Source organism: Penicillium hordei (assembly GCF_028827395.1).
Source record: "Penicillium hordei strain IBT 12815 chromosome Unknown utg000002l_segment0_segment0, whole genome shotgun sequence".
NCBI classification, from domain to species: domain Eukaryota; kingdom Fungi; phylum Ascomycota; class Eurotiomycetes; order Eurotiales; family Aspergillaceae; genus Penicillium; species Penicillium hordei.
Window position 1 is genome coordinate 4,636,047 of NW_026623143.1, and position 23,307 is coordinate 4,659,353.

The window sequence follows — 23,307 nt, forward strand, 5'->3', positions numbered from 1 at the left end:
CACCGCCTTCGGACAAACATCCTCGATTGTTATTGACCAACCCTATCGCTGCTATCACCGTGCTCCAATTCAAAAGCATCTTCTTGGGAGAGCTTTCTCCTCTCTTCCTTTTTCTTTTTCTCTTCTTTCCGACCTTACATCGACCTTGAACAGTGAATCGGACCCCCAAGGGTCAATAATCTTCGAAGCTTTCGCCAGCTAGCGTGTGCTCGCGACTACAGGTTGCGTACATTGAAAATGTTCGTCCCCAAAGCCGGTGGTCGCAATACTCGTCGACGCCAACGAACAAGCTCAGATGACTCTGTCAACCCACCAAAGGCCAAGAGACAGCGCTCCGTCTTGCGACGCCCAGATGAATCCCCTTCCACTACCAACCTGGGGCGGGAGCTCGCAAAATTAGCAACACCCACTGCGCCAAACGGTGACATTATCCCTACGGATCAAATGAGCGACTTGCATCTATCAACCCGTGTTGTGAAACAAGGCGATGTATCTGGAAACAATAACGAGGGGACAATCGTTCTGGTGGGTTACTTGAATATCTTTGCGCGTTCCTTCATACCCTCAAGTCCAAAGTGTTAACTTGCTAGGTTTAAAGTCAAGTACAGATTTCTACACTGTTGATCAACTACCATCTTTGCCAGATCAGATTCGTGGCTTGCAATCAGGTATTTCAAATTCTATAGCTTTTCCTCACCTTGCGTCGCGGTTTGTTGACACCTACTCTCTGGACGCAGAACCCCTCAAGTGCTTTTTCGGACCTGGTCATGATCACGCATTAGCTTTGACCCGCTCGCATGCCATCGTGTGGCCCTATTCTGCGCCCGCTTCGTCCCCATCTCCGTCGGAGACATTCACGGTATCAATTCCGGAGTCTTGCAGGGATCCCAAAGGTGCCGTCCCACTCGGAGTTCTATTATCCACGGCTACAGGAGACCACCCGGGTCTCTTGGTGATCATCCCTTCTACAGGAAAAGTCATTTACTGGGAGACTGTGTCCAGTGCCGCGTCACTGGGTTTATCCCGACAAAAGCAGAATGGCATCCAAGGATCCACCCCTGGCATGCTTTCCGGTGAGTATGCCACGGAAATACTCAATGGGGAGCCTTCAGGAATCATCGTCACGTTCTCGTCCGGACGAGTAGCACACATCACTCTGAGGGACCCCCAGGGAAAACCCTCAGTGCTCGTGAATTTCCTCAGAAGCACTGCAGGGAGTGGAGGCGGTGGAATTTTCGGGGGCATCAAGAGCGTCTTCGCAGGTGGTTCATGGAGAAAAGAGGTCACTGCCGTTCGGGCGGGTGGTTCTCACCAACGCGGCCAGCGAGATGTCATTATTGCAACTTCCACTGGATTGGTTGAAGTATGGGACACGCATTGGAACCACGGCAACACCCTGAAAAAACGATACGATCTCAAGGACGAAGTTCTGGCGGCCCTCCCTGAATATCATGCGCAAACGACAAATGATACAGAGCTCAAAGTCGTGGACTTTGCGTTCTCTGTCCCGCAGTCTTCCGACGAGGCTGTTCAACTTTCCGATGGGTCCTGGCGCCTCTTTCTGGTTGTCAGGTCGCCACAATGGTTAGAAACTAGGGCGCTATTCGTGGTTCAAGTTCACCTGTCAGGAAATGAATGTCGTGTTCTGTCAACGCATCCCGTGGATCTTCGCCATATTCCCGCCTCCCAGCTCGAAACTTCGAAACCCAAGATATTTGTGCCGAAGCCAGAAGAAACGGCTTTCATTCTCATTGGCCAATCTCTTGTTATCTTGTCGTTGGCAAGTGTCGAAGAGAGTCCATCTTCACAACTGCTTCTCGATTCCAACAAATTGCCTTTGCCTTTCCAAGATACCATTCACCTGCGCTCTGGTACAGACCACGAAATCCTGGGGTCCATGGCAGAGGACCAATCGAGCGATTCCTCTTGCGCAGCATGTGTGCTTATGCTTCGGAATTTCGGTGTAATTCGTGTGGCGGTACTCCCTCGTCCTGCAACAGAACAAGATGTCGAGGAGCCTCAAGTCACAGCAAAGCACAAGCTTGAGCAAGCGGTTTTCTTTGGGACCATGGCAAAGAATCCGTTGAATCTGTCCAGCGAAGGCGACTTGAACTTCCCTCCGTCGGAAATGGAGCAAGCATCCTTGGAAATCTGCAGGGAGCTGCTCCAGTCAGAGACTCGCTTCATTCCCACCACTGCTATTTCACTAGAGCAAAATCTCCGCTTGAGAGCAAAGGCATTGGACGATCTTGCCTCACTACTATCACGCCAAGGCAATCCTTTGAGTCGACCGGCAAGATGGGAGCTGCTGTGGGCCGCGGAAAAGATTGCAGCACAAAGAGCTATGTGGAAGGTTCAAGAGGCCTGTAAGATCAAAAATGGAGACGAAGAGACTTTCCTCGGTCATGTCATTGGATCCATGCACGATAAATTCAAGACTCCAATCAACCCCCAACACGGAGAGACCGATCCGGTGCGTCAATGGTTCCTGAGAGACTCCTACCGCATGGAGCATATCATCCCATGGATCAAGAACGCAATCAAGCTCGGCCGGAGCAACACTTCCAACCCTGCGCGCACATTGTCAGAGAAGATCCTAGCGGCTAGTGAGCTGTTCCTGGCGGTCACGGAAACTGCTTTCCGATATCGCGATGAGCATGTTGCGCTTTATGGTCTTACTGGAGACTTCTTGGAGGATGGTGTGCTTTCCGATGGATATGAAGATCTTCCCGAGTTTTGGACATCGAGAGGTGTTGGTTACTCTGAAGCAGGGCATTTACTCGACTTGGAATTGGATAGTTGCCGGTCATGGATAACACCCGCATCGGCTGCAGATGCCCCTGACACGCATGTTTTGAATCAAGTTGCAAAAAACAGCTATCGACACCTTCGCGTGATCGGTCAAATGCATCTCGAACGAACTCGATGGCTTTCTGCGCAAGGAGATCCGAAACTAATGGATGAGAGTGTCTCGATTGAGCAGGCCCATGTCGAAGACCGTAAATGGCAGCTCTTCAAGTTGGCTGGTATCGACCATCTTGCCGATGCCGTCGAGCTAGCAGAAAGCTTCCGAGACATGGGGGCGTTGGTCGAGTTGATCATCGAGCTTCAAGACCAAAAAGCAACTCAACATCCGCGTACAGAACCCCAGAATGATATTTCCACGAACCAAACCGAGATCGACGCCGACCGATTGATCGCCAAGTATTTCGACAAGTTCGGCGCCCTTTGGGCAGATGCATACTTCTCCCGGCAAATCGCGATGGGTTATCCAGGAACGCTGTTTACGATGCGAAAATACCAATCTGCCGTCACCCGATTCCTCCGAAGTAACCCCGCATATTCTCGCCTGAGCTGGATTAACGATGTCATCGGTGAAGACGACTATGACACTGCCGCAACCTCATTGGAGAATCTAGCGATTAGCGGTGAGAAAGACTTGTGGAGCCACCGTGTAGAGATCTCGATAGCCAAGCTAGGCAAACTGGCGACGCAGGAGCGAATTGATTCCCCCGGTGTGACTTCTACTTTGCAAGAGGATGTGAAGCGTCTTGATGATTATGTCGAGGTCGATGGGGTCCAAGACATTCTCTACTTGCACATTGAGCATATCCTGGAAGGTGCTATTGACCGAAAGGCAGCGCTTGAACTAGTTCTCGGTCAGTATGGAGAGCATATCTTCGAAGATCGGCCCTCGCTTCATGAAATCCTGAGCGACGCTCTCTCGACCTTGATCGACAGACAGGTTGTTGGTTCCGATGGCTTGATTGATATCCTGACATTGATGGGCCCTACTCAGCTGGCAGATGATACCGAGAGTGATATTGCACGGAGCGAGTTCCATCTCGCCTTGCAAGTTCTTGATTATGGACGCTACGGCCAGCGAGACCCATCCTACCTCATGGCTTTGCAGAGGTTGATCTGGCGACGGTGCTTGATCAAAGATGATTGGGTAGCTCGGGGCAAAGCTGCTGAGGGTCCCAACGGTACTGAATACAGCTCAGTCGCCGACACGGCGCTCTACCGTTCACTAACTGCATGCTTGGAAGGTGGGATTTTTCCAACCATAAACACTTTGACTATGGGGCTAACTAACGGACTATGTCTAGAACCTCGAAATGCCGGTCTGCACTCTATTTACAAACCTCTCTCACCTACGGAGGCTCTGATGACTGATTCTGATTCCGATATTCTTGTGTCACGGTTCCGCCCAGAGCAAAAATCTCGTGTGGCGTCCGACCTTCAGACCGAAAACGACATTTTGCGCCAGTGCATCGAGGTCGGAAAACTTGATTTCTGGTTCCAAAACCTCCGGGAAACTGCTGAGGTCCACATATCGCCCCCCAAATAGAGCACCCATGATTGATGGTGAAGTTGCTGGAGCAAACGATTGAATTTTCTCTACAATTGACGTGGGGTTGGGGTTGAAATAGCGGCGTTTTCGATACTCTTACTCGGTTATCCAATGACCAATGGGTCATAATATGTTGTATTTATGAAATCTCAAGAGATATTTCAATGTCGTATTGTTCAGGCCGTCGGTAAACCCCAAAGCTACGTTGTACTTGATCATAAGACTCTCATTCTTGCAGTGAGTGAAATATGAATGTTATGTTTGATTGTGGTTGTTTTCTCGGACTTTCATAATAAATATTGCTTCCCGTGTCACCGGGTCATGACCCTTGGAGATTACCTTGTTCATGTTCCTACCTGCTTGACACCCGGAAGTTGGAAATCTCAAGTTGCGACAACGATAGCCGAGACTCCCTAATACTTCCTTCCGTGATCAGCCTCACTATCGTTGCTACTGGCACTCTCAACCTTGGTCACGGTATTATCATTCCCCGCAGCCATGTCGGCCTCACCGAGGTCTTCTTCCTCGAACACAGGCTCCGGTTCGACGGCCTCAAATTTGGTGTTGAAGTCAGACAGACCCTGGGTGCTACTGTTGGACCGGCGTCTAGCATTGGCGAACGAGTAGTTGGTGTCCTGCATTTCGTCTCCTGATCGACCCCTGTGGCAATGCAAGCATTAGCTGGATGGATACACATGGCTATGACGTGCATTGATTACCAATTGCCTTTGCCACCCCCGTCCTTCTTTGTCTTGCGAGGATCAGCATCGGTGGGGCCGGACTTTGCGAAGTAGCGTGGTATATTGTCACGAGTACCCATCACACCCTCAGCCTGGTATTCACGGTCGTTGGATTTGTGTGAGCGGGTCACTAAGGGTTGTTTTGTCATGTCAGTAGGATGGTCACTGGTGGATTGAGACAGCAAGTGTATATGGTTTGATGCCAAGGAAGTATATCAACACGAGATGGATGCTTACTGGTTTCAATGTGAATGTTTGATGTGATGATAGATGAGGAATTAGTTCAAGGAGAGATGGTAAAGAAGAAGAAAGGACAGGAGAGACAAGATACCATGCAATTCAAGAGGGGGGCGTAGGACTCGTGACCTCATACCCCCTAGAGAGTGCGGGGGTTGGACTAATGGGGGTTCCACCAACCTTATTTCCTCTTAGGGCATCTGTAAACATTTACATCTTCCAAGATATAATAACAGTTGATGGAAGGAGAACATCCGTTTCTTGTTGCTTTCTTTGGGAATAGCCCACAATCAAGGCTAAGAAATTACCTCGAATTGGCGAACCAATGCCATATAAGAGCCTTTAGCTAACTTGTCAATTCAGCAAAGAGTATGAAAGAATTGAGAACTAGGCATAATGAGGTGTTGCTTAGCCTGATAGAACCTAGTTGTCTTCGCATTTTCCTCATCTAGGATTATATATATATTTTGTTCGTACGAACCCGGTACCGAGTATATATTTTCGATGAATGACGCTTTATCATAAGTGTAAGCAAAAACTGACCAGTATTGTATAATATTATGTTAATTTGAATTTTGAATAGTTTAGAGTCACATAGCTTATAGTTATATCCTTTTATTCCCCCAAGTGTCATATTATATATATGGCTGATGAGAGAATTTAACATCAATGCCGGAGCTTGAGGGATATTCTCAAGAGGTTATTGCACGATCTGCTCATCTTATACTTGGCATGCAAGACACACCCATTGCTGCTTACCGTATACAAACAGTTGAACTCCGCAACAATTATTAGGCATAGAAGACTGACTACAGCCCTTAGGGCTGTAGCTATTTCAAGACTACGTCTGATCACCCCGGGACTAAGTTTCTTCGAGCCTAGCGGGGAATTTCACAGCTAAGAAGAGAGAGAGAGCGGAGTAACCTAGAAGGTACTCATCCTATCAAATGTACTTACATGCCATCACTGTGGTCTAAGGCCACCAATGATCATGTAGCTTAAATACTACACCCACTTTAATATATACGTTTCGTTCTTTAGGCATGAGGCCTCGAATAATTCCAAATGATAGACAGCAGTGCTGTTGTTCAAAGGTTATATGCAGCGTATCTATCTCAATCAGAACCTTGGAACATAGCACATATAACTACAACAGTGATCCTTTGAAAGACCAAGATTAGACTGACCACTGGGCTAGAACTGACCTGTCATCACTCTCCACATTTGGTACTAGACACACGGAAGATGAACCGGATCTATTACGGGGGAAAATGAGGTAGAAGGACGAAGCAGGTAACAATGATATCTAGTTGGACCAAGCATCACGCCCCAGGATAAGCAGGTGGGACTACACAATGTACCTTTCTACATGGTAGCAGGCTGAAGAGAATTGAACATGAATGAACTACAACCCTTGAATTTTTGGGATCATGTCTAAGACTGGCAACGCGTAGCTAAACGCCAGTTCAAATCTGTCATACACGTTTGAACTTTTTTCTTTTCCTATGACCAGAAGACAATGATTTGCCCCGGCTGACCAGTACGTGACACCACTTCATTGACATAACCTTTAAACATTCTCGAGGACGGTCTCCTTGAACTCCCGCTCAACCTTCTGTCCCTTGTCATCAGTCGAGGACTCTCCGTGCAGAGACAGGAGAGCACCGAGGTCGAACTTGGGGGACTTGAGGAGCTTAACCTTGCGAATGTGGACCTGTAGACATGTATGTTAGCAACCCGTATATATATGTGCGACTCTCTAGTCTTGGGGTGAAAAAAAAAACGAACATTCTGCAGGGGGTAGATGCCCTGGGTGGACTTCTCGATCTCACGGCCAATAACCTCGGGGATGAGCTTGTGGGTGAGCTGGGAGAGAGTGCAGGTGGAGGCCTCGCGCTGGATGATCTCGGTCATCTTCTTGCGAATGGCACGGATCTGAGAAGAACGGGCGTAGGTGGTCTTCTTGATCTGGTTGGGGCGTCTCTTGGTGAAGGCAATGGCGAACAGGCGGAGGAGGTAGTCGTCAGTGGTCTTCACGGTGATGTTGGCCTCGATCAGGGACTGCCACTTGCGGACAAGGGAACGGAGCTTGTCGGTGGTGAAGTCGAGACCGTGGAAGTTGGTCAGGCAGTTCTTGCCCTGGATCTCGTCGACGCGGAGCTTGACCTTGCGGAAGGCGTGGTCCTCATCGTTCTGGAGGTCGGCGAGAGAGACCTCGAAGATACGGCCCTTGAGGGAGTCGTTGGCGTTCTTCAGACCGCTGGTGCGGTTGACCAGAGTCTTGCCGACACTGATAATTCCGTTAGTCAATCCATCTCAAAATTTCGCCATATTCGATTCGGGTGGTTTGCATACTCGCGGGTCTGGAAGGTGGAAGGAGCCTGTCGAGAACGATTAGCATTGCGTCTGGGATAATGAAAGGAATAAACACACCTTCACAGAGTACTCGTCCTTGCGGGTGAAGGGGTCGACTGTGCGCTTCTTGATACCCTTCTTACCCTTAGATAGGCGCTTGTTCCTGATCGAAGAAGATTAGTCGTGTGTTCGTGAATTCAATGGATGTCGTAGATGCGCAAGTAATTCGATAAATTGCAAGAAGGAAAAGGATGAAGAATAGGGCGCTTACTTTCCAACAGCCATGATTGCGAGTTATCTGTGTGTTGTTGGAAGACAGACAAAGGTATCGCACCGCGCGCTCAGAGGGTTTCGACACTCGACTGGGAGGGTTGAAAACCCACAGAAAACTCGGCTAAGCGAGCGCGGGCCCTAGCTGATTATGTCATTCACTCTGGTCATGTGATCGAACATTTAAAAAAAAGGTCCACTAGATTATCATTATGTCATCGCCTTATGTCATCACCATATAGTGCTGGAGTCCACTGATCACTATTGTACTAAATGGAATGTGGTAGATCGCTGTTACAATTGGCCCTATACTATTGGCGTTAAACTTTTCCTTCTGAATGTTGTACACTGAAATGTGTATGTGTACTTGCATACTTATGTATTGGATTGGTTTCATATGTACCGTCTGCTAAAATCAATACTCTTTCCTCGATAACCCGCATGGAACCCTCCAAAATTTTAAATTGGCCCAACATAGACCCTTTTCATATGATTCTAGTGTATTGACAATGTAGATCGCTTTGTGGAATTGCCACCCATTGACATCACATGTCGGAATCTGGAGGCTCATTATTCCGATTCCCAATTAAGCAAGTCATCTTGGCATCCATGCCGCGGGCCTACTCCCACGCGAGTCGACACTTCTCATTGCTTCACCTTTCCTCTCATCCCTTCTTTCTATTTTAAATCCTGTGTCGCAGGTCAACTTCAGCATGGTACGTGGCATTATTTCCCCCCTATCTGACCGGCCTGATCACCCCGACCGTGGATATATGCTGATTGCTACAGGGCAAGCGTAAGAAGTCAAGCTCGAAGCCCCAAGGGCCCCGAAAGGTAAACGAATTACAAATCGCCAGGTTTTACACTCAGCACTGACCGTGAAACACAGAGGGAGCCGCTTGCTACCACCTTTTCCTGTCTCTTCTGCAACCACGAGAATTCTGTGGTCGTCAAGTTAGACAAGAAGCTTGGCCTAGGCGATCTATCCTGCAAAGTGTGTGGCCAGAAGTTCCAAACTGGTATCAATTGTGAGTTGATAATCAACCCAAGGCACCAATCCTAAATACTCCAACTAACACAACCCTTTAAAGATCTCTCTGCCCCTGTGGATGTATATTCGGATTGGGTAGACGCATGTGATGCAGTTGCGAAGGATACTGCCAACCAATATGACGCACCGAACCCGAGCCAACAGAGAGGAATCAGCAAGCAGGGTATTTCAGAAGAGACTGGGCAGGGCGATGGCTATGATGATGACTACTGATCATGGGATGACGGCGAACGGCGCATTAAGGCACGATATCAACAATAATTGAATTGTGAAATTCTTGTATGTACATGGTATTTGATATTCTTGCTGCATATTCTCGTTGTATATGCTTATCATATCTCCCAAACCCCAAGAAGTGTCTCACCCACCTAGACCTCTACCCCACTACCGGGCATCAAGTCAACTCTGAATAGGTGACTTGTATGGCGAAGTGGAAGTGCCTTATGGCATCTGGAACAGACCAAGCAATGGGTGGATAATGGAATACTGAATTACTCAGAATTTCCAGGTGACCTTGTGACCGCTGATGTTCCTTTCAACGTGGTAGGAAACAACACTTTTACATAGAGTAATATCTGTCGCCGAAATCTCCCAGGCCGGGGATAATATACCTATCAATCAGTCAGCATGGCAATCGCAACACCCAAGGGGTGTGATATTCTCACTTCTTCTCATCCAATCCTTGATCAATGAAAGAGGTCACAACGCGGAGCTTAGGGAATCTCTCCGCAAATTCAGCAACACCAGAGGGGCTGGCAATGAGGTTGAGGAATAGGATCCGGTGTTCAGGAACGCCTCTCTCGATCAGTGTCTCCACAGCCAGGGTTGCAGAACCACCTGGAGAAAAAAATGAGCTGGGTGGCCATGGGCATTGTAGAACAAGCTCAACTCACCAGTTGCAAACATGGGGTCGAGGAGAAGGACCCATCGATCAGCAATGTCAGTAGGGAGCTTATCGTAAAACAGTTTGGGCATACAAGTCTCCTCGTCCCGCTGGATGAGAATTTTTCCAATGCGAACAGATCGGCAGCAGTCGCGCAATCCTTGTTCCATGGCCTCGCCTGCGCGCATAATAGAGACACCGCAGATCTTTCCTTCAAATTGGACACCAAGGTAGGACCGTCCAACGGGGGTAGTGATGGACTGCTCAACAACGGGGAGGTGGTTCAAGCCTTCCTCCACCAGCAACCGAATGATGCGGTTAGAATAGAAGATAAAATCAGCACGGCTGGTTCTCTTGTCTCTGATCATCCTGTTTGTGGTATAAAATATGAGTCTAGTGTTACTTTCCACGCAGAGAATGGGTCCTCACGTCAAGAGAGCAATCAATTGGGGTGTTTGAGGTAGCACGTGGACATTCTCATAGGAGACTTCCTTTGAGACTGTCGCAGTGGGCTTCTCGCCATCAGGCCGATACAGAGGACCAACACCCTGCGCAGGAGAAGGACCGCTCTCTGGTTTGCTAGCCATGATTTTGCTGCGTCCAAAGATGTGTGGGTGTATGTGGGTCGTACTAGGGAAAGAGAGAAAAAGAGCTGTTAGAATATGAAAGCACCGGAAGTTCACCCGAGACAGTCGAAGTACCTTTAAAGGACAAGAGTCCAGAGAGGGGTATATAAGGATAGGGCCGTTGGATGTCTCAAAGCCGAAAGCGGGGAAGTATGTAGGGTTTTACTCTTATCTTATTTTCTATATCTGGAAGCTATACCGCAGTGGGTGATTCTGCCCCATCTCACCCCCCTCCGCCTCTTATCACTTGCATCATCTCCCCAATCAGACCTCGGCTGCCAATTGTTTCTTTAATGTTCTCAAAAGAAATTGCCTAGGTAATTTACACATTCATTGCCAATCACCTAGGGGTCACTCCTTTGATGACTGCGCCACTCCCTTTGAGCGTGTGTAAGCTCCAGTGAACACCGCAAGGACATGGATTTGTCTCAAGAAACGACTACATTTTACTCGATTCTTTAATCCAATTGCTCCTCGACATACCTTTATTTCTCTTCGAGAACCAGATTTCTTAGTCGAATTCATCAAACAACGCGCGCGCATCTACTTGCGCCCACTTTGTGGACCGAATATGGATAACTCACAATCTCGGAATCGACGACTCGTAACCTATGGCTCTGCTGCCAGAAGTCAACCTCCGCTGAATACCGAAAAACCGGTGCGCTCCTCTACCGCTAGAACGACTCCTAAAGAAATGCCTTTGCCAAGCTCGTCACGTCTCTCACGGTCATTCTACACCAGATTACAGCGCGACAAGAACGGAGATAAACAACCGTCTGGATCGGTTGAAATGACCACGACTCGAGGTCTTACACAGTCAAAACCCATCGCAGAATCTAATGTGTATGACTTTCCTTCTTCAGACGATGAACAGATGTCCATGGTTCAAAGGAAGCGAAGGCGATATAGCCCCGATGGAAACAAGGCCATTCCTGCGATTAAGCGATCCGTGAAGCCAAGCGACACAGATAATGGAGATCATAATGTGTCACCACAAATGAGGAAGAAGGTGCCTGTGCCCGGTGGAAATAAGGTCGTTCCTGCGACTAAGCGACCCGTGAAGCCAAGCAAGGCAGAGAGTGAATTTATTGACGTTTCACCACAAATGGGGAAAAGGGTGCTCGATGGCCGGAGGCTATTGACTAAAAAGCCAGAAGCCGGTCAGGAGACAAGCCCCGTAAGGTCGACATCATATCCAAGGACTGGGAGATCCGTGCGGAACCAGACTAAGGTGTCTACTCCCGAGCATGAAATGAGACTATCAGCCAAGGAGAGCCCCGGGAATGCAGAGTCCGCGCCAAATAGCTCGCCGGACATCAACCAGGGCTATGCCACTAAAGCGAACATCACCCCTGGTCGAAGGAGACTGATCGACTCGCTCGGGATCACGGAACACCCGGTTGAAACATCTCCAGCGGCTGGAAAATCAGCAGAGAGTCCCGCCGATAGTCAGCAGTCCCGGAATCTAATCCTCCCCGACCGAGCTTCGCCAAGTGCGGCTGTGAATGAGTGTCCTGCCGAAAACCAGGCTCAAGACTCTCCTGCCTCAGTTCCATCTCATTTGCGAGGTTCCCGCGTCACCTATGCACGTCAACGTTCTTTTTTGGATGACTTGATTATGTCAGAGGACCTTTCGACGCGCAATGATTCACCTGGTCCAAAGCATCGCTCTCAATCTGTCCAACGTCAGTTGAATTACGAGGCTACTTCTACTGCCCGTTTAATCGTGCCAAATGAGGATACGAATGAGGATGGATCTGTCCGAAGTATTCATGAACTCAGACAAGCTGGGGGAAACGCTCGTTACCGAGGCGCCGTCGAATCTATCTTTGAAGATATCGAAGATCCGCAAAACTCATTGTCAGGTCGATCCAATGCCTTCCTCCAATTATGTGGCAAACTTCTGGATACTGGGCTCAAACGGCGGTTTGTCGAATGCAATTTTGACAAAAGGCTTGTGGATTGCCTGTCCATGGACCACCAGGTGGTCCCCACTATTCTAGCTTTCTGTGCCTATGCACTGGCGTCATCAGATGGACACATGTCTTATGTTCTTGCAACTTCCGCATGGCCTAAACTTCTAGATGCATCGCCTGCTTTATTGGACATGCAAGATGACATTCCGGTGACCGCAAGAGCTCAAGCCAGCGGCCTTTCTCGGCCCTTGCAAAAAACTCTTCAGAGCACCATTCCACAGATAGCTGCCATGCTGTTCCCCGATACTGCATTGTTGAAACTATCCCCATGTACTCTGGCATTGTATTGCCTGAGGTCGACGATTTCCACTATGCAAACCAAAGGCGAGAACCCTAGCCTCCCCACATCTCTTCTGAAACCGTTGGTTCAAGCGCTTGTGTCCGAAAGCCAACGTTGTGATTCATTGGAAAAAATACACCCAGAGAGCTCTCAGATACTGTGTATGGGCTTCTCAATATTGGAAGCTTCTACTGCATTGGCTGAGTCGCTCACAAAAGAGCATTGGGACATCCTAGACCCGCTCTCTGAGCTTCACCTGCTCTGTTTGGAGTCAGGCACCGCTAGCGAAATACAACCCCTCTACATTCGACTTATCTTGAATATCACCAACAACAACCCCCCTCTCTGTGATAGATTTGCAAACCCGGATATGGTTGGGGGATTGGTCCACATTGTCTCTGCAAACTTTGGTGATTTGACTGAAGATGCTCTTGGACAAGCGAACAATTCCCTGGACAGCGTGATATTGGCGCTCGGCGCACTTATCAATCTGACTGAACAGAGTGAAGCATCAAGATCGATTTTTCTTCAATCTGCTGGTTCCTCAAAGCCTTTCCTTGATCAACTCTTGCATTTGTTCATGACGCATGTTGAGTCTATCTCCACAGTACGTGTTCAGTCTTTTTATGTTTCCCTTTTCACCGACGCATTGGACTAACTGGATCTGATTAGGCTCATTCGGTCTTGGAAGTACACCACAACGTTGCTGTGGGATATTTGGCCGTCCTTTTACTAACACTCAGTTTGGACCCTGAGACTCGGTCCAAAATCAAAAGCTCACTCGCCCCCAACGGATTAACGGCGGTGATATCTACCGTTGATGAATTCCTGCAGTACCATCAGAAGATTGAACAAGAAACCTCCACTTTTCCCACCCAGGGACAACCAGCGAGTGGGTTCCTGTCCAGATTACAAGAGCTTATCTCTCGGATACGACTGGCAGAGCAATGATGAGCGTCTCGTGCTATGCATGTGTAGCTTGACGGCAGATAAGTGCGAGCTTGGTCTTTTCTACCGGCATTTTTTTTAGACTCGATGACATGAACTCCTTGGTCTGTTGGCAGCTTTTGATACCCCCTTTCCTCGTCAACTTTAATTGAACCATTTACGCTAGAATGTTCCACATTCATATCCACCTGGGCAGATGCCCACCACTTATCAAGATCGTCATAAAATAATGACCTCAGGTCAAGCCAGACCTCAATGTTCAGAAAAAATGAGATTTGTTAATTTCTGTAATATAGTGCATTTTATGACAAATCACAAATGGATTATCATCGAACGTACCTACACGTAGGCAATTATTTATAGATCGCCCAGCCCTGGAGTTGGAGAAACTGCCGTTTGCATTGTTTGCAGGTTACAAGGAGTTGGAGCTCCGCATGCTTCGAGGGATTTGCCACCCCCCGACGACCTCGTTTCTGAACAGGTGCCCTTTTGTCTCTGAATAACTCGTTGATTCAGTTCCATCAATCAAAAATACACCGCCCACCTGAATATATCATCATCATTATCTCCCATTTACATTGGTGGTTTAGCTGAGTCTTACCGCACTGCACAAGATGCCTTCCGCGCCTAAGCAGAGAAAGATCGCAATCGTTGGCAGTCGCTCCGTGGGTAAAAGCCCCTTTTATAACCCAAGGCACTATAATTGCGAAAAACTGACACTTATTATTTAACAGGTAAATCATCTCTCACCGTTCGCTTTGTCGAGCACCACTTCGTGGAAAGCTATTACCCTACAATTGAGAACACATTCAGCCGGATTATCAAGCACAATGGCCAGGATTACGCAACTGAGATCGTCGACACTGCGGGACAAGTGAGTGATTACTGTGCGAGATGACCGTTTGGTTACTGAGACCATTCTACAGGACGAATATAGTATCTTGAACTCTAAGCATTTCATTGGGATTCATGGATACATCATTGTCTACTCAGTGACATCGCGCCAGTCATTTGACATGGTGCGGGTGATTCGTGACAAGATCCTGAACCACCTCGTTAGTCACCGTCCTTCTCATGACTAGTACTCGCGAACCAGCATCTAATATTTCCTCTAGGGAGCGGATGATGTACCTCTTGTTATAGTAGGAAACAAGAGTGATCTCAAACCCGATCACCGCCAAGTCACCCTCGACGACGGACGGCAATTAGCAGAGGAGCTCAACTGCGCTTTCACCGAAGCTAGTGCTTTCCTTGATTTCAATGTCGCGAAAGCCTTTGATCTCATGATAGGAGAGGTTGAGAAGTCTCAAAATCCATCACAACCAACTGGGAACAACAAGTGCGCTTTGATGTAATATGGGGGGCCGTCTACTGGAACGCGTGTGTTTCTCTCCCGGGGATGGTAAGCGAAGCCATCTCAGGATCTCAGGATCTTTAGGTCAAGAAACATTAAACATCTCTTTCATCGGAGCTGACAACACTATACCTTGCTCTTTTGAAGTCCACTCAATTCAGATCTATGGGATGTCTTGTTTGCTGACTCGATTATTGACTTAGAGATTATCAGCGCCAATTTGATAACACCAACTTGGTGGCTTCTCAAAGCCGTCTTCTTTTTGGCTCTATTTCTATTTTGTCTTTCTGGTGGAACCATTGGGGTTTTTGCATGAATAATGAGTTTTAGGGTCGAATTCGGGAACATGGATCGGTACCAAGCATAGAGTAATGAATCTCAATTTGAACAAGCTTCTATAAGTACATTAATGTATGCAAAGTGTTAAATTAGACTGATATATAGAAACATCCGTGGCCATAACTCTAGCCAGTTTGGAAGTAAAGACCTTGCGGAGCTCTGGAGCGCCTTATCGATTAAGTAATGCAACCCCTCGAAGCCCAAGTGCGTGGATACACGCATTTCGATTTTCCTCGTTTTTACCCCTCCACAATTTGAGTCACCACTCTACCACTTGGACTCCCCTGAACCCTTAAAACTCCAATCGCCAATATGTTGGACCTAGCCGACTTTGTCACCGAGCGCGGTGGTGATCTCAAGAAGATCAAGGAGAGCCAGCAGAAGCGATTTGCTCCGGAGGAGACCGTTGATGAAGTTGTCGCGCTCTATGAAGAGGCACGACGCGGTATGGATTCTTTTCTTTTAGGTTTGGCGAAATCTTACTGACAGTTATAGCCCGATACGATGTCACACAGATGGGCTCTCAGATCAATGGAGTCCAGAAGGCAATTGGAATGAAGAAGAAGGTAGACATTTCCCGGCCAGTCTAGTTGGATGTGGAAATGCTTATCCGTTCTCAGAACAAGGAAGACGCAACCGAATTGCTCGCACAAAAGGCAGAACTCGAGACAAAGAAGAAGGAGCTTGAAGAAGCTGCTGTCGCCAAGGAGGTCCAACGCGACCGAAAGATTCGCACCATTGGAAACTACGTCCACGAATCCGTGCCCGTGAGCAACGATGAGGTATGAATCTGTTAGGTCGCCTGAGGATCAAATGCGCCGTGAGACTAACAAACGAATTTCTGGCTACAGGCAGACAACAAGCTGATCAAGACATGGGCCCCCGAGAACGTCGAAATGCAGAAGCCAGGTTGCCTCTCCCACCACGAAGTGTTGACTCGTCTCGATGGATATGACCCAGAGCGTGGTGTCAAGATTGTTGGCCACCGTGGATACTGCTTGACTGGATACGGTCTTTTCCTCAACTTGGCTCTGATCAACTATGGTCTGGAGTTCCTCTTCAACAAGGGCTACACTCCCAACCAGCCCCCTCAATTCATGCTCAAAGATCTCATGGCGAAGACCGCACAGCTCGAGCAATTTGACGAGGAGTTGTATAAGGTTACTGAGAGCGAGGATAAGTCCACCGACAAGTACCTCATTGCTACCTCCGAACAACCATTGTCTGCCCTGCACGACAGCGAGTGGCTCCAGGACAAGGATCTTCCCATCAAGTACGTCTGCCTTGTCACCCAGGAGTAAGTTATTTTACTGATAAGAGGAATAGGTATGCCGGTTACAGCACATGCTACCGTAAGGAGGCTGGATCTCACGGTAAAGATGCCTGGGGCATCTTCCGTGTTCACCAGTTCGAAAAGGTTAGCATAGACCCGAATGCGCTGGAATCCTGTACTCTAACCCCATGCAGATTGAGCAGTTTGTTCTTACCAAGCCCGAGGATTCATGGCAAGCCTTTGAGGACATGATCAGCACTTCCGAAGAATTCTACCAGTCCCTAAAACTCCCTTACAACATTGTCGCCATTGTCTCCGGCGCCTTGAACAACGCGGCATCCAAGAAGTACGACTTGGAGGCCTGGTTCCCATTCCAGCAGGAGTACAAGGAGCTCGTCTCCTGCTCCAACTGTACCGATTACCAGTCCCGAGCTCTGGAGATCCGTTACGGCGTGAAGAAGGCCACCGATCTGAAAAAGACTTATGTTCACGCGCTAAACTCCACTCTGTGCGCAACCGAACGTACCCTCTGCTGTCTGCTTGAGAACTACCAGAAAGAAGACGTAAGTATCCAAAGGTTCATTGGTGATTCCGGCAGTAGCTAACTATCATTTAGGGTATCGAGGTCCCAGAGGTCCTGCGGAAATACATTCCCGGTGCTCCTGAGTTCCTCCCTTACACCAAGGAGCTTCCCAAGGATAGCACATCCACCAAGGCCAAGGGGAAGGCCCAGAAGGGCACTGATGATGCCACCAAAAAGATGCAAGGTCTTCAGGTTTAAGGAGATATCCCACGATGTACCTTGAGATACAAATTACGAATTAGAACGGTTTAGTTCATGATTTATAGGCATATGTACAAAAGAATAGTCGGCTGCTCACACGGCCTCTGTCCTTCACGACGTAGGACTTGGACAATCTGATCTATTTGGCTCCAGATATATTAGGGACGTTTTATTCAAGATAACACTCATGCTGCATGCGGGCTCGGTCGAAAGGAGTTTTCAAGACACGTCTGTGTCATTCTTCTCCTCCCTCCAGACGAGCAGACATTCCTGTAAACAGTAGCAGCAGGGAATCCATCACCAAACAGGGTAACCTTGGCCACTTTCTCCTGCCAATTGAGAGTTGAGCGTACTGCAAGAAATTATTTCACGTGTGGATGACGGCGAATATCAGATACTCGGTCTGCATTGGCACTGGAGTGTTTCAATCTGCCCACGCCAGACCCTGTAATCACCCCCATTGTAAAGGAATCACACCAGGGTTGGAAGGTGAAGGTGGAGCAATGTCTCGGCAGCGAGTAGAGGCAGATCGGCAGAGCAAGAGAAAGGGTGCGAAAAATATAACATGTAATCACTGCTGAGAGTGTGTCAGCAACAGACTCATGTATCAACCGGTTCCATGCTTACAGCAACCCTTGAAATCCAACACTTTGCTTTTCCTGAAAAAGTTCTCGGTGTAGAACAGGAGATTTCAAAAAGGCCCAGAAAAGATAGGTGATTTAAGCTTGCGTTGGCTTCACCAGACGGCTACTAGTCAACAGCACCACGTAGAGGTCCAAGCTCGTAGCTGTTGGATCTTCCAGGACAGGCGTCCCGGAAGACCCCGGCCAAGGGACGGCCGGAAAGACTCGTCAATTCATCAAGAACAGGCCGGCCAAAGCCGTTCTGTGATAGACAGAGCAACCGAAACATAATCGGATTAGGCCATTCTACTAGGAATAGGCTGAGCCGAAGCCATTCCTTCAAAAATAGGCCAAGTTCGTCAACTCATCAGGGACAGGCCAAGCCGAAGCCAGCCGTTCCTGCAAGAATGGACAAAGCAAGAAACACGCGCAGTAAAATCAAGCAAGCCATTCTATCAAGAATAGGCCAAGCCGAAGCCAGCCGTTCCTGTAAGAAGTGACGAAGCAGCCGAGACAACCCCAAGTCGCAGGTCTTTCTCTTAAGAATAGGCCGAGCCGAAGCCAGCCATTCCTTCAAGAATAGGCCAAGTTCGTCAACTCATCAGGGACAGGCCAAGCCGAAGCCAGCCGTTCCTGTAAGAAGAGACGAATCTCGTTCAATGAAGTTTCCCGTCCCGAAGGCGCTCCTCAGCCTTGGCAGCTCGCCGGTTTGCACCTCGCAGCTCCACCGCCAATTGTTCAGCGCGCCAATTGGCTTCTCTGGCTGCGACCTCAGCAATCTGAGTCCGTAGCTGAAGCTCTGGGGTTTGGGTTTTGGCCTCAATGCACTTGGTGCACTTGGCATCCTTCCTATAGTGACTATTAGTATTTGTCTAGTATCAATAGTTCTGATCAATATTCTCATAACTGCTCTCAGTGTAGGGGAAGGGGAGATGGATCTTACTCTGCTTGTATCTGTTGGAGCCTCTGCTTATGTCTCACCCAACCAAGCATAATCTGTCCCATGAGGTACGGGATGAAAAGGATTACAACAAGACGAATGGTCTTCTGTAGATCCTGAGCATCCTTAACCCATGAACTGGTCTCCGAAGTGTTGCTGCTGTAGCATTCGCTAGACATTTCGAGTGACTGGTAATTCGAAATGTAAAAGGTGGGGAAAAGTAAAGAAGAGAGAAGAGAGAAGAGAAGAGAAAGAGGGAAAAGAGGGAAAAGAGGGAAGAGGAGAAATTTCAACTTTCACGGGACTGGTGCCTTCCCTTTTGATCAAAAGTAAACAAAACCCTCTATGGTTCCTTCCAATTGAATACACGACCAACCTTCTACGGCAAATTTGCATACTTTGGGATTTTTAGTAGTTACATCAAAAGTTACAAATCATAGCACTGAATCGTACCATACATTGTCGTATTGCACTAGAGATCGTGGATAGTGCAAACGTTCAACCCCCAAGGTTGAAAACCTGAGAATTCCCCAGTCACCTACACGCTTCTTTGCCTCGATAGCTCGCCGCTGAAACTCTTCGGCTCGCTGGCCTGCACCTCTCAAATCCAGTGCAAGTCTTTCAGCGCGAGAATTGGCAGCTCGCGCCGCGACTTCGGCGATCTCGGACTGTATCGCATGATCGCGGGATTGGGCTTCGGCAGTCTGAGCATGTTGCTCAGCTTCTGTGCATTTGGCGCATTTGGCGTCCTTCCTATAGTGGCTATTCGCATTCATGTAGTATCATTCTAAGCAAAATCCTTTTGTCTGCTCTCAATGTATGGGGAAGGATATCGATTAATCGTACTCTGCCTGTATCTCTTTAAGCTTCTGTTTGTCGCTCACTGGCCAAACAGAAGCTATCTGACAAGGTATACGATATAAACGATTGCAAATAGACCGGTGGTCATCCGCTGATCTTGGATTTCGGAACCCATCAATTGGGTTTTGTAGGAAATCCTAGTACATGGTCAACTCCAGTGCTTGTTGAAAGCTTTTTGTAACGCGGTAATGTGAATTGGGGACTCAGTTGCATGGGTTTCCGCATCCGGAGGTATTCAAAACAGAACAAAGCGGTACTTACACAATGGGCCGGCAATGTTTCTTCTGGCGATCAATTTGCCAGGGGGAGCGATGATGGTTAAAGGGAAAAAAGAAAGGAGAATTCACGAGGAGCAAAGAGCCTTTTATATCTGATCCGGTTTAAAATGTTTTTCATGTCCTTCTACTTCTACTGAGTAGCTGAAACACTAAACCCGGGGACAGACATAACAGAACATCCAAAAAAGTCATTCGAACCCGCGGCCGCAACACCTATCAGTGGCGAGGATAATCGAGACGTCCTCACTGACCATGCCCCATCGGAGCACACCTCTGACACTTCTCACCACACTGATGATCAGCGAGCACATGAACAAGTCGTTGGAAACACGGAAAACAATCACGGCTAGGCTAGCGTCGACGAACAGGTCAATAACGACCGGCAGGCCAATGTCGATCGACGGGCTGACGACCAGCAGACCGTCGAATAATGAGGGCACGGACCGAGGAATGAATGATAACGGCACAAAACGGAAAATGAATATCCTATTTTTATTTTTATACATGGGTGTCAACGGGGACGTTGACGATCCTTTTGTGCGGACATTATTAGGGGATCGTCACCTGAAATCCCCCTCGCCGCTTTATGTAATTATCTGCCACCAAATAGGAATGACATCCTTTTTCCATCTCCCATGACAAAAGCCGCCGATTGATGGATTAGGGCTATCTTGATCACCTGACGCCTTCCAGGAAAGGATATACTACCTTCCAGCTTATGGACTCTGCAGAGAAGACGAAGTAAAAGCAAGACCATGAATTAAGCTGAGCTGCTGACTGCGTGTAAGAGAGAGCAAGGAATAAAACCCAATTCAGCTGAGAAGCAAAATTCCTATCTGCCTAAGGCATAGGTAACGCTTGGCCGGAGCAAATGGCTTACAGCTACTGATTTCATGTCTACACCGTTCACTGTCTACATATGGCTACAGAAGAATTAGGATCGGATATGCCTAATGCACAATGCTCACACAAACAAAATTATCATTATTTGCCTAATATAAAAAAAAGGAAAAAGAAAGAACGGCCAGAGACAGAAAAAGTTCCTTCACTAGTATATGACGTTAGCATTCTAGTTCAAGGAGAAACTAGAGAGGGGGAGGCTTACGGAGTCAAATGTGGGAGGGGAGTAGGAGGGGGAGTAGGGGGGAGAGGAGGGGGCGGGCGAGGCAGGTTGGTCGGTAGGGCAACCCGGTAGTGGCTCGGCCACTGCCTGCTCGGTGGCACCCTGGAGAGCACCCTGGCCGCCCCCACGGTCAGGGCCACCAAGGTCACCAGCAGCAGCAGTGGCCGAGCCACTACCGGGGGCGGCAGCATCAGCTGCACGACGCTCAGTTGCGGCAGCGGCCTGTTGGCAAAACACGTTAGAAACAATATTCAGCCACAGTGCAATTCCGAGAGAAGACTGGTGCTCATAGAGGGACGACAACAGGCGATTTCTTACCTTGTCCAAAGCAGAATGGGCGATTGCCCACAACCTGCTTACCTCCTCAGTAGAAGGAGGAGGCGCATTTGCGGCGGCCTCAGCGACCTGGTTCAGATGTTAGTAATGCTCAGTCAAATCCAGGGCTTGATGGTTCTCTTACCCGCCAGGCTCGTCTCTTCTTATTCTTGCGGTTTTTCTTCTGGCTCTTTGTGAGGGGAGCCATGATTTTTTTTTTTTTTTTTTTTTTGGTGACTTGGAAGGGGAAAAAAAGGGAGAAGATTTCACCGAGGGAGCCTTTTGACTACATGGGTAACTGTATCCTACGAGGAAGGTACACCTATCTAGGAAGGCGCCTACCTAGCTATGTAGCCATATGACATCTCTTCCATGAACAGCTCAATACTGCTCAATGATACACAATTCTTCATCTCATCTATAACCAATTTATCATAGATTAGCTCCTTTATTCATTCACTTTCGACTTAGTCTTCTTTCAGATCTCAAGCATCATTCATTTTGGAGTGAGGAACTATTGCCGTACATATATTGACTCCTATGTTCACTCACTTTTAGCTTTCACTTCAATTCAGATCTCAAGCATTGGCATACAATACTACAACTCGTAAACAAGCCAAATACATCACAGGAGTTCACAGATTTCGATCAATCGTAGGACTTAGCTAGCTCCAATCCAAAAGCAATCTTCAACATTTAGCACTCAAATCACTTTGATACTCGTTTGAACTGCCAAAGGGATTCCTTCTTCCAATACCACGCAAGTGATCTCGCCATTGACATCTTTCCAAGCCCAAAGATCCCCGGTTTAGAGAAATAGGCCTCCGTCATTGCCAAAAGATAAGAAGGATTTTCGCTCAGGAGTCTATCCAGTAGATTGTCCACCACCAAACTCCAGCCCTCGTCGGTTACTGAATGACCACGATTGACTTCACAGCACCAACAACCCACCGTACAGTGCCCAATACCCCTCTCCTTACTAGTTAGACAACGCTTTTCGCAACAGCCACAGGTCCGACCACAGCAGCCACCCCTCGCCGTACAATCATTGATAAGCTCCTTTCGGAGATACCAAGAAGGATTCTGTCGGATCTTATCATATATCTTTTTCAACGGCCTTTGGGGAAGCTGAACCTCCGCATTGTGTAAGCCTGCTGCTATCTCCGGAATCATCACTTTGTAGCGCTTGAGATATTCCTCACACTCGTGGCGCCTCTTTGTGTCATCCTCGGTGGACTTGTTTAGTGCTCTGAGTTTGATTTCATTCCGTTCTTTCTGTTGTTTAATTGCCCGTAAAAAATGTTCGAATCTGATGATCGCCACAAAGATTTCCGAAGGTATTTGAAGACCCCTACCGTACTCAAAGAGCCTCCTATCTTCCCGTTGATAATCCCGAACGGGCTTGAAGTTTCTAAAGGAATCAAACATCTGTGACGGATCTACTCCCAGCAACGGATATCCAGTATGAAACTATAGTCGGGCAACATGTTCTAAGCCATATTAGTATAATTTGCACGCAGATCAGGTCACAGCATGTGAATAGTGAAAGATACTTACGAAAATTAGACTCGAGTAGTTGCAGAGTAGTTGTGAGTTGTAACGAAAGTTGGATTATAAACTGGCGAGCTTAGGGGGAAGTCAGTTAATATTACCTTCCTAGGCCGCCGCCAGAAAGGGCTCTTGAGTTTTATCTCACC

General features: G+C 48.0%; 11 protein-coding genes across 11 annotated transcripts; 5 read left to right on the forward strand and 6 right to left on the reverse strand.

Moving 5' to 3' along the window:
- Window positions 1-237: 237 nt before the first annotated feature.
- Window positions 238-4,351, forward strand: N7537_005078 (putative nuclear pore complex subunit Nup133; the record flags this gene model as incomplete). The annotated part of the gene is made up of 4 exons (XM_056896135.1): window positions 238-525; window positions 599-668; window positions 738-4,049; window positions 4,110-4,351. The coding sequence occupies 4 exons, from the start codon at window positions 238-240 to the stop codon at window positions 4,349-4,351; spliced, it is 3,912 nt and encodes a 1,303-aa protein (XP_056755883.1).
- Window positions 4,352-4,767: 416 nt separating this feature from the next.
- On the reverse strand, window positions 4,768-5,243 carry N7537_005079 (uncharacterized protein; the record flags this gene model as incomplete). The annotated part of the gene is made up of 2 exons (XM_056896136.1): window positions 4,768-5,014; window positions 5,074-5,243. 2 exons carry the CDS (start codon window positions 5,241-5,243, stop codon window positions 4,768-4,770), a joined length of 417 nt encoding a protein of 138 aa, XP_056755884.1.
- A 1,658-nt stretch (window positions 5,244-6,901) lies between these two features.
- Window positions 6,902-7,971, reverse strand: rps1 (40S ribosomal protein eS1; the record flags this gene model as incomplete). Its single annotated transcript, XM_056896137.1, has 5 exons — window positions 6,902-7,045; window positions 7,120-7,621; window positions 7,687-7,712; window positions 7,765-7,849; window positions 7,958-7,971. The coding sequence occupies 5 exons, from the start codon at window positions 7,969-7,971 to the stop codon at window positions 6,902-6,904; spliced, it is 771 nt and encodes a 256-aa protein (XP_056755885.1).
- A 698-nt stretch (window positions 7,972-8,669) lies between these two features.
- Window positions 8,670-9,220, forward strand: N7537_005081 (transcription elongation factor 1 family protein; the record flags this gene model as incomplete). Its single annotated transcript, XM_056896138.1, has 4 exons — window positions 8,670-8,672; window positions 8,746-8,790; window positions 8,846-8,984; window positions 9,048-9,220. The coding sequence occupies 4 exons, from the start codon at window positions 8,670-8,672 to the stop codon at window positions 9,218-9,220; spliced, it is 360 nt and encodes a 119-aa protein (XP_056755886.1).
- Window positions 9,221-9,566: 346 nt separating this feature from the next.
- N7537_005082 (uracil phosphoribosyltransferase) lies at window positions 9,567-10,477 on the reverse strand (the record flags this gene model as incomplete). Its single annotated transcript, XM_056896139.1, has 4 exons — window positions 9,567-9,618; window positions 9,673-9,844; window positions 9,901-10,259; window positions 10,320-10,477. The coding sequence occupies 4 exons, from the start codon at window positions 10,475-10,477 to the stop codon at window positions 9,567-9,569; spliced, it is 741 nt and encodes a 246-aa protein (XP_056755887.1).
- A 610-nt stretch (window positions 10,478-11,087) lies between these two features.
- Window positions 11,088-13,723, forward strand: N7537_005083 (WAPL family protein; the record flags this gene model as incomplete). Its single annotated transcript, XM_056896140.1, has 2 exons — window positions 11,088-13,379; window positions 13,445-13,723. The coding sequence occupies 2 exons, from the start codon at window positions 11,088-11,090 to the stop codon at window positions 13,721-13,723; spliced, it is 2,571 nt and encodes an 856-aa protein (XP_056755888.1).
- A 611-nt stretch (window positions 13,724-14,334) lies between these two features.
- On the forward strand, window positions 14,335-15,075 carry rhbA (Rheb family small GTPase rhbA; the record flags this gene model as incomplete). Its single annotated transcript, XM_056896141.1, has 4 exons — window positions 14,335-14,389; window positions 14,455-14,594; window positions 14,647-14,775; window positions 14,836-15,075. The coding sequence occupies 4 exons, from the start codon at window positions 14,335-14,337 to the stop codon at window positions 15,073-15,075; spliced, it is 564 nt and encodes a 187-aa protein (XP_056755889.1).
- Window positions 15,076-15,725: 650 nt separating this feature from the next.
- On the forward strand, window positions 15,726-17,467 carry N7537_005085 (serine--tRNA ligase SES1; the record flags this gene model as incomplete). The annotated part of the gene is made up of 7 exons (XM_056896142.1): window positions 15,726-15,858; window positions 15,909-15,979; window positions 16,034-16,195; window positions 16,265-16,686; window positions 16,740-16,830; window positions 16,881-17,249; window positions 17,303-17,467. 7 exons carry the CDS (start codon window positions 15,726-15,728, stop codon window positions 17,465-17,467), a joined length of 1,413 nt encoding a protein of 470 aa, XP_056755890.1.
- A 1,282-nt stretch (window positions 17,468-18,749) lies between these two features.
- N7537_005086 (uncharacterized protein) lies at window positions 18,750-19,809 on the reverse strand (the record flags this gene model as incomplete). The annotated part of the gene is made up of 3 exons (XM_056896143.1): window positions 18,750-18,942; window positions 19,037-19,204; window positions 19,487-19,809. The coding sequence occupies 3 exons, from the start codon at window positions 19,807-19,809 to the stop codon at window positions 18,750-18,752; spliced, it is 684 nt and encodes a 227-aa protein (XP_056755891.1).
- Window positions 19,810-20,360: 551 nt separating this feature from the next.
- N7537_005087 (uncharacterized protein) lies at window positions 20,361-20,678 on the reverse strand (the record flags this gene model as incomplete). Its single annotated transcript, XM_056896144.1, has 1 exon — window positions 20,361-20,678. One exon carries the CDS (start codon window positions 20,676-20,678, stop codon window positions 20,361-20,363), a length of 318 nt encoding a protein of 105 aa, XP_056755892.1.
- A 539-nt stretch (window positions 20,679-21,217) lies between these two features.
- Window positions 21,218-21,818, reverse strand: N7537_005088 (uncharacterized protein; the record flags this gene model as incomplete). The annotated part of the gene is made up of 4 exons (XM_056896145.1): window positions 21,218-21,220; window positions 21,278-21,517; window positions 21,656-21,700; window positions 21,756-21,818. The coding sequence occupies 4 exons, from the start codon at window positions 21,816-21,818 to the stop codon at window positions 21,218-21,220; spliced, it is 351 nt and encodes a 116-aa protein (XP_056755893.1).
- Window positions 21,819-23,307: the final 1,489 nt, after the last annotated feature.